The sequence below is a fragment of the Schistocerca nitens genome, chromosome 5 (genome assembly GCF_023898315.1).
Source record: "Schistocerca nitens isolate TAMUIC-IGC-003100 chromosome 5, iqSchNite1.1, whole genome shotgun sequence".
Taxonomy (NCBI): domain Eukaryota; kingdom Metazoa; phylum Arthropoda; class Insecta; order Orthoptera; family Acrididae; genus Schistocerca; species Schistocerca nitens.
The window spans coordinates 356,781,711-356,798,296 of NC_064618.1; the positions used below are offsets into that span (position 1 = coordinate 356,781,711).

The 16,586-nt window shown below is 39.4% G+C and overlaps 1 protein-coding gene across 2 annotated transcripts in view; it reads left to right on the forward strand.

The window, feature by feature from the left end:
- LOC126259882 (gamma-tubulin complex component 4) overlaps positions 1 to 16,586 on the forward strand; it is a 173,634-nt gene that overhangs the window by 50,063 nt on the left and 106,985 nt on the right. For both annotated transcript variants that reach the window (XM_049956952.1, XM_049956953.1), the window contains exon 4: positions 11,721 to 11,815. In XM_049956952.1, the coding sequence (XP_049812909.1) occupies positions 11,721 to 11,815 (95 nt within the window). The remainder of the gene's footprint in view (positions 1 to 11,720; positions 11,816 to 16,586) is intronic.

Below are 16,586 nucleotides of genomic sequence, written 5' to 3' on the forward strand. Positions count from 1 at the left end.
GGAAGCTCGGCAGTTAGCTCAACTCCGCTCACTGCAGGCTCAAGAAAACGATCACTGAAGGTATGACGTGAGCTACCACCCTGTTGTCTACCAGCCTGGTGACCTCGTCTGGATCTTCACTCCTGTTTGGAAAGTTGGTCTCTCTGAGAAGCTCCTCAGGTGCTACTTTAGACCATATAAGGTTGTAAGACAGTTGTCTGATGTTACTCATGAAGTTGAAGATTTCGACCATGACACAAGATGACGAAAGATCAGAGATATGGTCCATGTCCTTCGAATGAAGCCCTTAAAGGATCCTGCAACCCGGGGTAAATTCGAAGCTCCAATGACAAGCAACAAGTGGAAAGGTGATGAAGAGTGTAACAGCAAAATAAGTTCTGAGATCACCGCCAGGATGAGAATTGGTCATTGGGAGTTGGAATATGCAGGACTGATGACTCGTTCCCGGACTAGGAGGATGTAACACAGAGATGCTGTTCACTTAAGGAGGGAGCAATGTCGATGAAGAAGTCAAGTAGCACCAAGGTGTGATGGTTATAATACTAAACTGTTCCATGAAGGGTCGTAAGTTCAGACCTCACCTGGACTTCACGATTTGAATTTCTATATTCGGTTCGAGTATGTTCTAGATGTATCCACAGATGTCAAGAATCATTGTACTGGAACGTTCCGTAGCTGCATATATACTATATGTGTTCTGGCCAGAGGCAGTTCGCTCCGTGCTGTTGTACGTGCAAGTGCTGAGTAAACCTTCGTTAAGTGAAGTTAGTGTTTGTCATCCATCTAATTACACCTTGTTCTATGTGAAATTATTATAAATTAATTATAGATCAAGAATGAAGAAGAATGAACAGAATAAGTAACAAGAATTTAGATTTGTGTAACTCTCCATAATTTTTTTGTTTATAAACTGTTGAGACTTCTTTAAATGGACTCCCATAACAAAACAATTGCCCTAGAACAGCTTAAGAGTTTTGATGACATTATATTTATCAATAATTTTCATATAATGTAAATAAAAATAATTTGGAAAGTAGAGAAGAAAATTGAATTTTGCAATTAAAAAATAAAATTAATGGGGGTACAATGCTCTTGTATTTATAAATTTGCCATTAAAACATCCAATCATGAAGATATGATTGTAATACTAATGTATTATGTTTGCTTAAAACTGTAATTACCAGTTTCATTGAGACGGCAATAATTGCTGTAACTATGAAAGTAATTCCTAGATTTTGCATAAGTTGTCAAACTTCATTTAGTAGAGTTTGAAATAAAAAGATACAACATGATTCCGTTTATTGTCATTTAAAAAAATGTAATGTTTATTATTCTTATGAATACAGAAGAGCTTGAGCATTGAGTGGTTAATTCTGGTAATACAGCAAACCTGCATAAATTGCGCTAATTCTAATGGTTGACATTCTTAGGTGACCATGCATTTTCATTAACATGTGATTCATAAAAAAAATCAATATGTCAGTAGGGTTTTAACAATCTTTTTTCAATTGACAATAAATGGGGACAGTCTGTAAAGAACAATGGCTTACTTGAATGAGAAAACTCCAATAAAACTCGGCATTCTGGTCCAAGCTGCCACAGATGGTAGCAAAAAATGGTTCAAATGGCTCTGAGCACTATGGGACTTAACATCTGTGGTCATCAGTCCCCTAGAACTTAGAACTACTTAAACCTAACTAACCTAAGGACGTCACACACATCCATGCCCGAGGCAGGATTCGAACCTGCGACCGTAGCAGTCGCGCAGTTCCGGACTGAGCGCCTAGAACCGCTAGACCACCGCGGCCGGCCAGATGGTAGCCGTGTGTGTGAGTTGTGCTTGTGTATGTGAATGAATACATGGGTATTTCCTTACCTCAAGAAGGCTTTGGTCAAAATATAATGTGTAAGTGTTGTTTTATTGTGTCTGCCTGCAACACGACATGTCATCTTTACGGTTAGTAGCAATCTATGTTTTCATTTCATAGTTGAAAATGCCAATAAGCATTTTTGAATAATAATGAAACCATGTCTTCACTATAACACATTCTACTGCAACCAATTATTATTTTAGTGGTGCAATTTGTAACTTTGCTCCAAATGTGATTATTAATATTACAATAACAATGCTGGTAAAAAGCTCATAGAAATAGCACATAAAAGAGTCATACATGTAACACATAAAATACAGTACGTAAAATTACTTCAAGTTTCTGGATTCTTTTTTAGTAAATGCATGGCACAGCACTGTATAGTAAATCTAAATTTATTGTGACCAGTTTCAGCCCTTGATCATCAACCAGAAGAAAAGAAAAGCAATAAAGCCTTCAAATGTACATCACACATCATGCAGCATGGCTTTTCCCCTGAATGGGCCACATCATCTTGTTGTGAAGCTTTGTTATTCTGTTGTGCACAGTAATTGTGACTGTAATAAGGATGTTATTCTGATGTTGCATGACGTATGGCTTGTGAAGGCTTCATTGTTTTTCTTTCTTTTTGGATGATGGTCAAGGACTGAAACTCTCCTGAATAAATACAAATTTACCATACAACACTGTGTCATACCTTTCCTAAGTTGTATTGAGTGTCACCTGAAAAAATATTTTTATTGATACTGTTAGAAACAGAAATTGTCTTTTTGACTCAAGAATAGTAAAATTGCAAAAAATTAATTATAATTGTGGAATTTGTGTAAACTTGCTGTAAAATTTCTCACACTTAGTGAATAATAAACTAATTTAGAACCAAATCCTGATCCAGGCTTTTACGAAAAGAAATGTTACTCCACCAGAAAGCAGTAAAATGAGACACAGAGCTGAATTTTTCAGTTAAATAGCCCAAACAGTTAACACACCAAGGAAGAAAGGCTAACTTTGTGCACGCATTATGTCTGCTTCATGTGCCCTTGATACAACAACATCCCCCCCTCCAAGCTTTTCCATAATTTTGCGTGCACAAAGTTAGCCTTTCTTCCTTGGTGTGTTAACTGTTTGGTGACTGCCATTCGACTACATCTGCACTGGCTTGACGTGCACTCAAACCTAGCCTTCCATCTTTTCCTTTAGTTTCCACATCATCTATACTAGTGAATAATCCTGTAAATGGATCAATCACTTTCTTTTTGGAATGCATCTAACACAAAGTGTTAGGGTTGTCAAAAAGTGTGTGTGTGTGTGTGTGTGTGGGGGGGGGGGGGGGGGGGCAGAGATGAAAGTAGAGTCAGCACTACTGTTGGTGCCAAATATTATCACGTCAGAATGCTAATAGTCACACATCCATGACAGATTACTGCTAAATGTGTTCTGCTACTTTGCCTGTTAGCAATTCTAAAAGTGTTACCGAACCTCTGCATAATAAGTCTGGGATGCCCATGTCACATTGATTTCATATGGCCTAAGTGGACTTCATTTTGTAAAAGTTATGTCTGTTGTGTGTGAATATTTTCCATCCAGAAATCTTTGAGTATGTTGTTATGCCTACTGGTACACTTACTTCTACACTGAAGTGCCAAAGGAACCGGTATAACCATGTGCATTCAAATACAGATACATGTAAACAGGCAGAATACAGCGCTGCATTGGGCAACACCTATATAAGACACCAAATGTCTGGCATGGTTGTTAGATGAGTTACTGCTGCTACAATGGTAGGTTATCAAGATTTAAGTGAGATTGAACATGGTGTTATAGTCTGTGCACGGGCCATGGGACACAGCATCCCCGAAGTAGCAATGAAGTGGGGATTTTCCCATACAGCCATTTCACGTGTGTGCACTGACTATCAGGAATCTGGTAAAACATCAAATCTCTGACATCACTGTGACCGGAAAAAGATCCTGCAAGAATGGGACCAACAATGACTGAAGACAATCATTCAATGTGGCACAAATGCAACCCTTCCGCAAATTACTGCAGATTTCAATCCTGGGCCATCAACAAGCATCAGCGTACAAACCATTCAACAAAACATCATTGATATGGGCTTTTGGAGCTGAAGACCCACTTGTGTACCCTTAATGACTGCATGGCATGAAGCTTTATGCCTTGACTCGGCCAACACCAACATTGAACTGTTGATGACAGGAAACATGTTGCCTAGTCAGACGAGTCTCATTTCAAATTGTATTGAGCGGATGGACGAGTACGGGTATAGAGACAACCTCATGAATCCATGGACTCTGCAGGTCAGCAGGGGACTGTTCAAGCTAGTGGAGGCTCTGTAATGGCATGGGGTATGTGAAGTTGAAGTGATATTGGACCCTTGATTTGCATCCATTCATGTTCATTGTGCATTCCGCCGGACTTGGGAAATTCCAGCAGGACAATGCGACACCCCACACTTTCAGAATTGCAACAGAGTGGCTCCAGGAACACATTTCTGAGTTTGAACACTTCCGCTTTCCACCAAAATCCTCAGACATCAAAATTATTGAGCATATCTGGGATGTCTTGCAAAGTGCTGTTCAGAAGAGATCTGCACTCCCTCATGCTCTTATGGATTTGTGAACAGCCTTGCATGATTCATGGGGTCAGTTCCATCCAGCACTACTTTAGACATTAGTCGAGTCCATGCCAGGTCATGTGGCACTTCTGCATACTCACAGGAGCCCTGCATGATATGAAGCAGGTGTACCAGTTTCTCTGGCTCTTCAGTGTATGTAGTATTAGTGACCCAATGTTAGTATTAGTCATTATTATTGTCTACGTGCACAGTGTCAGCTAATAGCGGTTTGTTTGTGCTGTCAAGAAACTACATGAGGGGTGCGCACAGGTATGAGCACGTGCGGTTGCATGAGTGTGTGCACTCACACTGATATAACATTGGAAGTTCACTGAGGCTTTTTACGGATGATGCTGTACTATATCTAGAGGTTGTAACAATGGAAAATTGTACTGAAATGCGGGAGGATCTGCAATGAATTGACGCATTGTGCAGGGAATGGCAGTTGAATCTCAATGTAGACAAGTGTAATGTGCTGCGAATACATAGGAAGAAAGATCCCTTATCATTTAGCTACAATATATCAGGTCAGCAACTGGAAGCAGTTAATTCCATAAATTATCTGGGAGTACACTTTAGGAGTGATTTAAAATGGAATGATCATATAAAGTTGATCGTCGGTAAAGCAGATGCCAGACAGATTCATTGGAAGAATCCTAAGAAAATGCAATCCGAAAACAAAAGAAGTAGGTTATAGTACACTTGTTCGCCCACTGCTTGAATACTGCTCAGCAGTGTGGGATCCGTACCAGATAGGGTTGATAGAAGAGAGAGAGAAGATCCAACGGATAGCAGTGTGCTTGGTTACAGGATCATTTAGTAATCGCGAAAGCATTACAGAGATGATAGATAAACTACAGTGGAAGACTCTGCAAGAGAGACGCTAAGTAGCTTGCTGCGGGCTTTTGTTGAAATTTCAAGAACATAACTTCACCGAGAAGTTAAGCAGTATATTGCTCCCTCCTACGTATATCTCGCAAAGAGACCATGAGGATAAAGTCAGAGAGATTAGAGCCCACACAGAGGCATATCGACAATCTTTCTTTCCACGAACAATACGAGACTGGAATAGAAGGGAGAAACGACAGAGGTACTTAAGGTACCCTCCGCCACACACCGTCAGGTGGCTTGCGGAGTATGGATGTAGATGTAGATATACTTCTTGCTAAATGCCTTCTAATAGTGCAAAAAATGTAAACTCGAGAAAAATTGCAGTTTAAAGATGTAGTTCAAATAATTCAACATTTAATATGTTTTCCATATTTTAAAGTCCTCTATACTTATGCTCTTAATCCTCCAGGCTTCTGTTCTCCTCCATTCTAATCTCTGTGAGCTGTATTTGTAGACTGGACAGTGTTGTGTCAGCTTTGTTGATCCCCCTCTGATTGATGGTGGGAACTGTTTTTGCAGTAAACATGCCTGGATTTACACCAGCTCTCTTCCGCACTTCAATTCTGCCAGTATTTCCTGCAATGAAATATAACACTGCATCATAGAAATCTATTTTTTGTGCATTAAGCCCACAGAATGTACTTTTTGAACCTCTGATCCAAATTAAATTACGTAGACCTTCAGTCACAGCCTGGGTTTTCTCATAAAGCACATCCTATGTAAATCAGGGTTTGCAGATTACCTCAGTGGGGGTTAATTGCATTCATAACAGGTTCTGGTAGAGCGTGCATACATGAATATATTCTTCATTCCATGTGTGGTTCTTAAATCAGGCATCTTTGGGGAAAAGATAATGTCTTTGTGTTTTGCCTGTGGATAGATTATGAAAATAAATTGCTTGTCCATCCCATGAAATAGTCTCTAAATTATTTGTATTTTCCCAAATACTTCTTGAAAGAGTAAGCCTGCATTTTTCTTGTAGGGGTTTTCCACCATGAAGCATGTAGCCTTCCTTCTCCTTTAGGAGCATTGTGTGGTTTATTATCTACTACAACTTTGAAGGAAGAGTAGTTCCTATTAACAATACAAGAGAAGGAAAGTTGCTGCTCACGATATAGCGGAGATGCTGAGCCGCGATAGGCACAATAAAAAGATTCACACAATCATAGCTTTCGGCCATTAAGGCCTTTGTCAGCAGTAGACACACACACAAACACACACACACACACACACACACACACACACACTCATGCAAGTGCAACTTCCGCTATATGTTGAGTAGCAACTTTCCTTCTCTAGTAGTTCCTATTACCATTTTGCAAATGTCTGAAGAGGTGGGGGGGACTTGGAGTGTGGAGTTAACCATTTTAATTTTTTGAAGACATTTCTAATGCTGCTATCAAGATAAAATTTATGCACAACATTGATTAAACTAAGTAGTTTAAGATTTTTTTGAAAATTGATTGTTTGAACCCAAATCCATGATATTCCCCTTAAAGAGCTATGAGCATTTCATCACCTTTGATACTGTGAAACAGGTCTCTTCTGTTATAAGCTCTTTGCTTTCCATGTTTTGAAAAGTTATTGTATGTGCACAAACACGAAAAAATGTCTTGTAAACATGGACTCTAAACTGCACACCTTGAAACCTATGAGCAGTCGTCTATCTTGACTACTGTGAAAAACATCTCTTTTTACTGAACAAGTGCTCAGAGCTCTTAAGGTATGCATTTTAGAGCCCATGTTTACCAGACTTTTATGCTTTGAGTGATCATTTCTGCTGTATCCCTTAAAACTGACCATTCTTCCTGGGAAACCTTGTATGTAGGTGGTGTCTGTAAGAACTGAAAGAACTCAGTTATAGTGAGGTTTGGCATTTCCTTTTCTCCTCATTGACAACTGCTTCTTTGACAAAGGTTTATTCGTTCTAGATGCATTTGATATAAGGGCCATGCTCAAACATAAATCGTTTCATGCTTTGATTGGGAATGACATGATGACACATCGTTAAACATTTCTTGGTGTTCAGGGAGAAGTAAGCTTTTTGGCTTTTATCTGAATTTTTCCAATGGTATCCACCTGCCAGTATTTGATTTGGTGTTTGTTATAGATTTCTGTTCAGGTTATGCCGAGGTTCCATTCTGTGTCACTCCTTTTCAGCCTTAGGTTGCACAAGGGAATAGTATGCACTTAACTTGGTTGATCTTGCAACTAGAGAATTCTTGAATGCCTGTAAGTTTGCATAACAGGCTCTGTTTCCTGATTGTATCCTTTTTTAATACATTGTCTTATATTATTATTGCTGGTTAAGAGGACACCTAAATAATGGAAGCAGCTGACAGCTTTAAAACATTTATTAGAGGCCTTCAGCTCATGTGGTGTTCTTCTTCCCTTAGAATTGGACATTACCATTTATTTGAGCTTGTTTTCATTTACTGTAAGTCAACTTTTTGCTCCTTCTGATTCCACTGTTTCATAATTTTTTTTAAAGGGTGTTTACATCCTTGCCACAATTGCAATATCATTTGCATATGCACATATGTGACTGGATTTCATCATTATTGTTCCTCTCGTGTTAATCTTTTGTATCGGACTTTGTAGTGCTAAAGTGAACAGGACTACAGAGAGATCATCAACCTGTTTAAATCCATCTGTAAAGGTAAAGCCCTTGCACACTTTTACGTTTGTCTTTATGTCCTTCATTATTAACTCAACTAACAAACCTCCTTAGCTTGTCATAGATGCCCAGTTCTTTTAGTATGTTAGACAGTGTTGACCCGTTAATACTATCAAAAGCTTGTTTAAAATCAACAAACAGGAAGTGGAGATCTATGTCATAGTCACAAAATTTCTCAATTATTTGTCTAATAACAAACAGTTGGTAATAAATGCCCCTATTTGACGGGAAACCACTTTGGTATGCTCAGAGGATCTTTTCAGCTCACTTCGTTATCCTTTCATTCAGCATCCTGGAAAACATTTTGTAGGTGTATTCAATAAAGTTAGGTCTCTGTATTTTTCACAGTCTAACTTTTTTCCTTTTTTATTTATAGGACATATTATTCCACTTTTCCAGTTCTCAGGCATGCTTTCATTTTCTCATATTATGTTTATTATTGCGTGACAACCAAATTTTGTATGTTCTGATACTATCCCATCTTCAACAGGTGCATGGTTATTTTATGTCTGAAAAAGAAAACAGAATAGCTGAAAGCAAAATTTCTAGAGATAAAAGAACTAAAGGATCAGAATGAAGCAAGAAAATTCAATTATGCAATTGGAAAGATGAGAAAAAATTTTCAACCAATGCAAAATCCATGTAAAAATAGAAATGATAAGATAATCAAAAATGAACAAAAAATATTGCAGTGATGGGCAAAATACTTTGAAGATAAGCTCAATACCAACTCAGACCTGGTATCATGATAGCCACAAGAACAGGAAAAGCAAATACAGGCAAAAGAAGATGAAAGAGAAGCAAGAAGACCAACAATGCAGGAAGTGGAGTCAGTGATGTATTTGTAGACTTGACAGTGCTGTGTCAGCTTTGATGATTCCCCTCTGATCAATGGTGGAAAATGTTTTTGCAGTGAACATGCCTGGATTTACACCAGCTCTCTTCAGCACTTCAATTCTGCCAGTATTTCCTGCAATGAAATATAATACTGCATCATAGACATCTATTTTTTGCACATTAAGTCCACAGAATGTACTTTTTGATCATCTGATCCAAATTGAATTACGTAGGCCTTCAGTCACAGTCTGGGTTTTCTCATGAAGCACATCCTCTGTAAATCAGGGTTTGCAGATTACCTCACTAGGGGTTAATTGCATTAATAACAGACATATCCTATGAACATTATACCTGAATTCCTTATACACCTTGTCATTTCTTCTTCTCTCCATCTGTAGCATTCTGTCTTGCTGCATTTTTATATTCTGTTGCTAGTCTGCATTCATCATCAAATCATTTGTTTCTTTCCCTTCTTCTTATGCCAGTTGTTTCTTCTGCTGCTTCCTTCACCACTTTTATTTTTTATTTATTTATTAAGCATATATTCATCATATCTTTTACATGGGATGTAGCTGTCTTGGTATTAGGTTGGTGCATAAGTTTGTAGCATTTTTGTTTTGCATATTGATATTCCTGTTGCTGTTGGTTTATTTATAGATTGTCATTTTTTATTTGTAGTTCACTGTTTGTATTTGAGTTTACATATTGTTGTTTTGCCATTTGGAGATAGTGAGTGGAGCTGTTGATGCTACAAAATGGAGTGCCAAGTAGAGGTGTGACAGCAGTGGAGGTGGCCAGAAACATTTGTGCCATTTATGGGGATAAATGCCATTTGACAGAGCATGGAAAGAAAATGGTTTTCTTGTTTTAAGGAAGATTGTTATGACATTAATGACTCTCCACATCCAGGAAGGTCTTTGGGGTTTGTTGAAAATTGTTTAAACACATTAATCCACAATGATCCACATCAGTGTTCTCAAGAACTGACATATTTGATGAACTGTAATATTCCTTCATTGTGTGATGTTTGCATGCAGTGGGGAAGGTTCAAAAATTGGGTGTATGGATACAGCATGTTCTAAGCCAGAATTGCAAAAATCAGTGGGTGGCCTAATGTGTATCTGTGCTTGCTCATCATTGGTTGGCAGATGAACAACACCAACCATTCCTATCCTGTACAGTTACTGGTGATGAGAAATGATGTCTTTATGCTAACATAAGGAAAAGGAAAAAAAAAATGATTTGGGCCCAGACAAAGCAGCAACTTCCTGTACAAAGACCTGTGCACCAACAAAGAAGACAATGCTATGCATCTGGTAAAACAGTGATGGTGTGATGTACTGAAAATTACTTCCCTGCGGTGTAACCATCACTGCTGACATTTATTGCCAACAACTGAGACATCTTGCAGATGCAATCCAAGAACTACGACCAGGAAAACTGTGTGAAGTGATGCTATTCCATGACAATGCCCAACTGCATTCTACTAGACTGACAAAAAAATGATAAACAGGAGTTGGGCTGAGAAGTCATTCTACACCCACCCCATTCACGTGATCTTGCACCCTCAGATTCTCACCTTTTCCACTCTCCATTGAACAACCTCCAAGGAACTGCCTTTGTGGATGAAAATGCACTCCAAAACATGGATCAACGAGTTCTTCACCTCAAAACTATGTGATCTCTAAAGTTTCAGTATCGCAAAGTCACTTCAGCATTTGCAGGCTGTTGTAAATAGTAAAGGGAAATATATTATTGATGACTAAAGTCTCTGCATCTGTTGTTTTTATTAAACTTATGGAAAAACCTTATGAACTTGTGCACCAACTAAATACATTAGTACACAATTTTAAATAGATGTTACATAACAACATTGATTTATTAATACATTAAAATATAGTACAATCCAATATCTAGTGCAATAGATTAAGAAGTTTTAGATACATAATACGAAAAAGGAAATAATTTAAATTTATGTCAACAGATATTCATGTACAGTGTTATAGTGTCTGTCCTCACTTTCTTCATGTAGTGTGTATCTCCCTGATACTTTTCCACATTCATTTTGCCCAACATGTGCATTAAAGTCTCCCATAACAAGCAGTAGGTTGTAGTTTTGTACTTTACTACATGTTTTTTCAAGGTCTTCATAAAACTATTCTTTTATTCGTTCTTCCGCTTCCTCTGTTGGAGCATATGATGTTATTGTAATTACATTCCTGAATTTTCCTTTTGCACATTTTAAAGTGCAGACTGTATGTATACGTGTGTTTAATTTCCATCTTGCATTTTATGTTTCACAGAGCAGTCATGTGATACATTCTAATTCATAACATATACATTTGATTTGGATCCAATTGGTATCACTACATAAGCAGGTCATCCTGTCGCTCTCTGCTTTTTGGCATCACAACAGGTGACTTTGACTGAAATTTTACATTAGAAGAAGGAACGGACTTTTCAGGGTAGTTATGAATGAAGCAGGCAAAAACAAAACTGTTTTATGTTGTATTAGTGGAAATAGCTTTATCATAATGGGGCACCATTTTATTACTTTGAATCATTGATAGTCTTATTCCTTTTTTTTTTTTTTTTTAAAAAAAAAGCACTAATCTATTTGCAGTGAGGAAGCAGTTAATACAGACAAACAACTAAAACAAACTTGTAACTGAGGCCTTGCTGTTTTGTACCTGCTCTATGAACTATTTACTAATTTTTTAGTAACCATTAGTGATGTGAAATTGTTGAAAGGTACTGATGTCATCATTTTGTGATAATGATGCAGAATAACTCATAACAGTTGTTTTTGCAGATAAAAGAACAGAACATCTATGGGTGCAGTCTCCTGGGTTTTGTGCACAGATACTTGTTAACTGGAGTGAATGATGTGAAATCTGCAATGAAATGGTGAGTGGATTCATTCTCATCTTTTTGTTTTTAGGATGATACACAGTGTTAGTGTATCACTGAAACTCAGTTTGGCGAAGCATCAGAGGTACAAAAGTTCTTCTTCTTGTCTGTAACATAAGTTTTAAAAATGGAAAATATTGTTATATCAGCATCCAGTATTTGATTTCTTGATTGACTTTGTCACTGGAACAAATGTTGCTTAGCACTTGGATTTGTGTATTTCCCCATCCCTGGTGCAACAGAGGGTACATACTCATCTATGCTTCAAATTGTGGGTGTTGGAATAGACATGGCCCCATACAAAATTTAGCAGCTAATAAATATTGTTATGCCACTTATTGTACTAGGGTGTGCAAAACTTAAGAATGAAAGTAACTTTTGCTTGATGTGTCACTGCCTAGTAGCACAGCTCAATGAAACTTGGATAATACTTAGAAATAATTGCTACAATATAGTAGAGAAGGTAACTGAAAGAAATATGCAGTCTGACAAACAGAAATGTCACTTTTATGCAAAGACAACAATTATATTTTAGTCACCTCAATTCATGTTAGTCCCCTGGATGTTACAGAAGACAAGACATGATTCGTAGGGTGTGTTATCATCTTGGATGTCAATGCATATTTTTCAATGTGCTCCCATGCTGGCCTCAAGTTTCGTAAGGAATTCTTGTTTAGTGTGCAGCACTACGTCTCCCCACTGAATCCCACACATGTTTGATGCGATTTAAGTTGGGGGATTGGGCAGACCAGTTCATGCGCTGAATATTCTCGTGCCAAAGGCTCCTCCACCTGCACTGCTGAGTGGAGCCACATCCCAGAGAAGACACACATAGGGAAGGGGAGTACATTGTCATAATAATACTGAGTGATAGGTGTACTGTGTTCAGAGATTTGGAGGTCAGTGTGTCCATGCAATATTATGCCTCCCCACACTATTACACCTGGGCCATCTAAATGATTGTGTTCGACAATGTTCCTGGGTGCTTTACGTATTGCAGCCTCTTGCCATATGAGAGTACATCCGGCATTGTTGAACATGATAGTTTTGATGGTCCAGGTGTTGTAGTGTGAGGAGACAGTGTTACATGGACATATGATCTCCAAATCTTTGAACATGGTACAGTCATTGGTCAACATTATTGTGAAACTGTACATCTTTCCCGTGCGTGTCTTTTCAGGAGCACATTCAGCTGTGACTTCATTTTTATCGAACACTGCGGGTAGAGGTGGTCTTGGAATGAGAGGATATTTAGCAAACTGGCTGGCCTGCCAATTTCTCCAACTTAAATCCCATTGAGCATATGGGAACGGATTGGGGGGACATATTACCACATGTCCACAAACATCAATGACTATCCAACAGTTGTCAAATGCTCTGGTGGAGGAATGGAGTGCCCTACCACAAGAACTCATTACCAACCATGTTGCTAGTATAGGAGCTCATTACAGAGCATGCATTGCCATCCAAGGTGATCACACATCTTGCTGAAAACTGTGTCCTGCCTTTTGCAGTGTCTGAAATTCCCAGTGGACGTTCAAGGATTGTGTGTAATTATTGTCTTCAAATAAAAGCGTCATTTCTATTTATCTTATTGCATATTTCTTCCAGTTACATTCTGTACTGTACTTTAGCAGTTCTTTCTGTGTTCAGTTCAAGTTTCACTGAGACACATCATGCAAAAGTTATTTTCTTTGTTAAGGTTTGCACACCAGTGTGGAGTGGCAGTAGCAGATGTATGCATTGTCTGCAGTCACTTAAGTGTGTATAAGAGCAGCAAATATTTGTATAGCCTTTATAAAATAGTAAATCATGTTTCAGTGAGTACTGCATATGAACAAGATATATTTTTGGTCTGGGACTGGATGTAACTCAGATATGGACAGTTTTTTAGACAACTGCAGGATCACCCAATCTGTTGACCTTTTCCGTGGAGTAGCTTAGTTATTTGGTCAGTTGTTTATTCACTAGTAAATTATTTGTAAAATAATATCAGACTTCATCTTAATTGTAAACTGCAACATAAAAAAACTAATTCAAACATTCCGTAACGTTACATTATTGAAAAATACTTCTACACTGTTCAGATGTATCACCACACCATTCTGCTGAATTCTTCATGTTGTCCCCTGGCCAGTCTGAAAAATCTGAGTCAATGCTTCATCATAATTAGTTGATGTTGAGCTCAAGAGACTGGAAAGAGGATAGAATATTCCATCACAGAGCCTCGGCATATGATTTTACAGTAATGCCACTGAACCATTGCAATTTATAGCAGAATGACAGTTATGTATTATAAGTTAATATCACTCACCAGTCCCACCTCTGTGTTATCCAAATAACCCTTGATTTTATAGTATAAATTATTTAAGAGGTATGCCTTAACTTATGTTTTAAATATTTGGATTTTAGTTGCCACTTTAATCTTCTTGGGCAGTTTATTGTAAATTTTATTCCCTTCTAGAAAATGCTGTTTTGTATTTGTTTACTCTTGGTAAATGTAAGTTTAGGTGGCTTCTGTTCCGTAATCAAGAATTCTGCTGTTCATGAGTTACTCTTCTTGATGTGCATAACAGATTGGTAGAGGTACTCACGTGGTGCAGCAGGAGTTCCAAACTGTTTAAACAGATATTTACAGGGAACTCAGTTTACTAGTTTCGTTACTGTTTTAAAGGTCTTTTTCTGTAGTGGGAAGACTGTGGCAACATATTGTGTATGGAGCTCCCAAAATGATTCCTCTTTCTCTGAAGCAAATCGGCAACCGAGGGTGTCTTTCATCAGGGTTACAAAAATATGGAAATCACATGGGGGAGAGAGATCTATAACTGTATGAAGAATGTGCGAGGCCTTTCCCAGTGAAATTTTCTACTGTAGTTGTAACAACCTTGGCAACATGTGGACCAGCAGATGATTTGCTTCGGATGAAGAGGTGCATGACTGAGTACAGTCATCATTGTGAAGGTGACTATAAATATGTTTCCATGAAGCCTCGAGGTGTGTCGTGATTCTCAGTTAGTTTTGTGTGCCGTCGCACTGCATGCCATTGCCTCGCTGTTGAGATACAGTGTCTTTTGTCTATGGGCAGATGAGTGGCTGGAAGTGACAGACAATAAGTTGTGTCTTGTAAAGCCCACAACAAGGCAATGGCGTACTTTCTTCCAGCCATGTCGGTGGGATGAGGTCCTCTTTATTCCCCTTTGCATAGGCTACAGCCCTATAATGCATGGCTTCTTGCTCTGGTGAGAGAAACTTCCAATGTGTGGTGCTTGTAATATACAGATCACTGTGTGTCACATTTTATTAGACTGTGTTTTATTTTCAGACCAGGCCCCCAGGGGCTCAGCATTCATTTGCTGGGTACGGGCTTGGCGACTCCGGGGTTCCTGAGCTGGGGACTGGTAAGCGCCGCCAGTCCCCTGTCACCGTAAGCTCTGGACATACTTCAGCGACCACCGTGCGGAGCGGCGATGGAATGTTGTGTGTCTCAGGGAATGGGGATCTTGGCTTGACCGCCTGTATCGCGAGGATGGAATAAACCTCTATAAACAACCCCTCAATCTCAAGGTGTGCTGCGCGCTGATGAGATGCATGGCTGTTGAGGTGGGACAGTCGTTAGCGGGCAACCTCTGGGGAACCTGCCGCACCTCAGTTGTATAAGGCTTACCTAGGCACGCGGGGCTCTGTCTAGGTGGACTTCTAGTTCCCTAGCTGCTCGTGGGACCGAGATGGAACCCTCGAACTTTTCTTCTCCTCCTCCCAGCGGAAAGGATGGGCCGCTGGTAGGTTCTCACACCCAATCTAACAAGAGGGCTCGTGTAGCCAGTCCTCCTGATACAGTTAGTAGTAACAGAACGCATGCTGCTTCGCAGAATGTGTTTCTCATAATTAAAAGAAAAGATGGGAGTTTCGAAAAAGTTTCGCCATTTTATATACAGAAGGGCTTAGAAGGTATTGCTGGCACGTTAAAGTCTGTAAAGCGCTTGCGAAATGGCACCTTGCTGGTTGGAACATCTAGCTTCCAGCAAGTCCAGAACCTTCAGAAGGCACAATTTCTTGGGGAGTTTGCGAAAGAGACTGAATTTCACAACACCTTGAACTACAGCAAGGGTGTTGTGACTTGCAGAGATCTCATTGACATTCCCCAAGATGAACTGAAGTCAGAATGGTCCCAGGAAGGAATTGTCGATGTGCAACACGTTATGAAACGGGTGGATGGTGCTCTCATGAAATCTGACTCATTTATCCTTACGTTTAACAGCACCAAATTGCCAGAGCATGTGAAGGCAGGTTTCCTACGTCTCAGTGTACGGCCTTATTACCCCAACCCCATGCGGTGTTTTAAATTCCAACACTTTGGACACACTACTCTCGGCTGTAAAGGGGAAGCCACTTGTGGGAAATGTGGTAAAACTGCCCATGAGGGAGTTGGTTGCTCCTCTCCTCCCAAGTGTGTCAACTGCTCTGGGGATCACCCTGTGTGGAGTAGGGAATGCAGTTTTCCTTGAGGAACGGAAGATCCAGGAACTTAAAACCACTAAACGCATCCCGTATGGTGAGGCAAAGAAAATCTACGTCCATGCAGCCGCCCACGTTCGCTGCCTCCTTTTCTTCCGTTCTGAAACAGCCAGTCTTGAAAACCGATGCCGCTACACAAATGGAGGTTGCTACTGTCAGCACTAGCACCTGTGTTTGTCAATGTACGTGTGCTGCTGCCGTTCCTGTGAAGCCTGCTGCTCCCCCCCGGCCTTCTGACCAGGCCGTGGTAGCT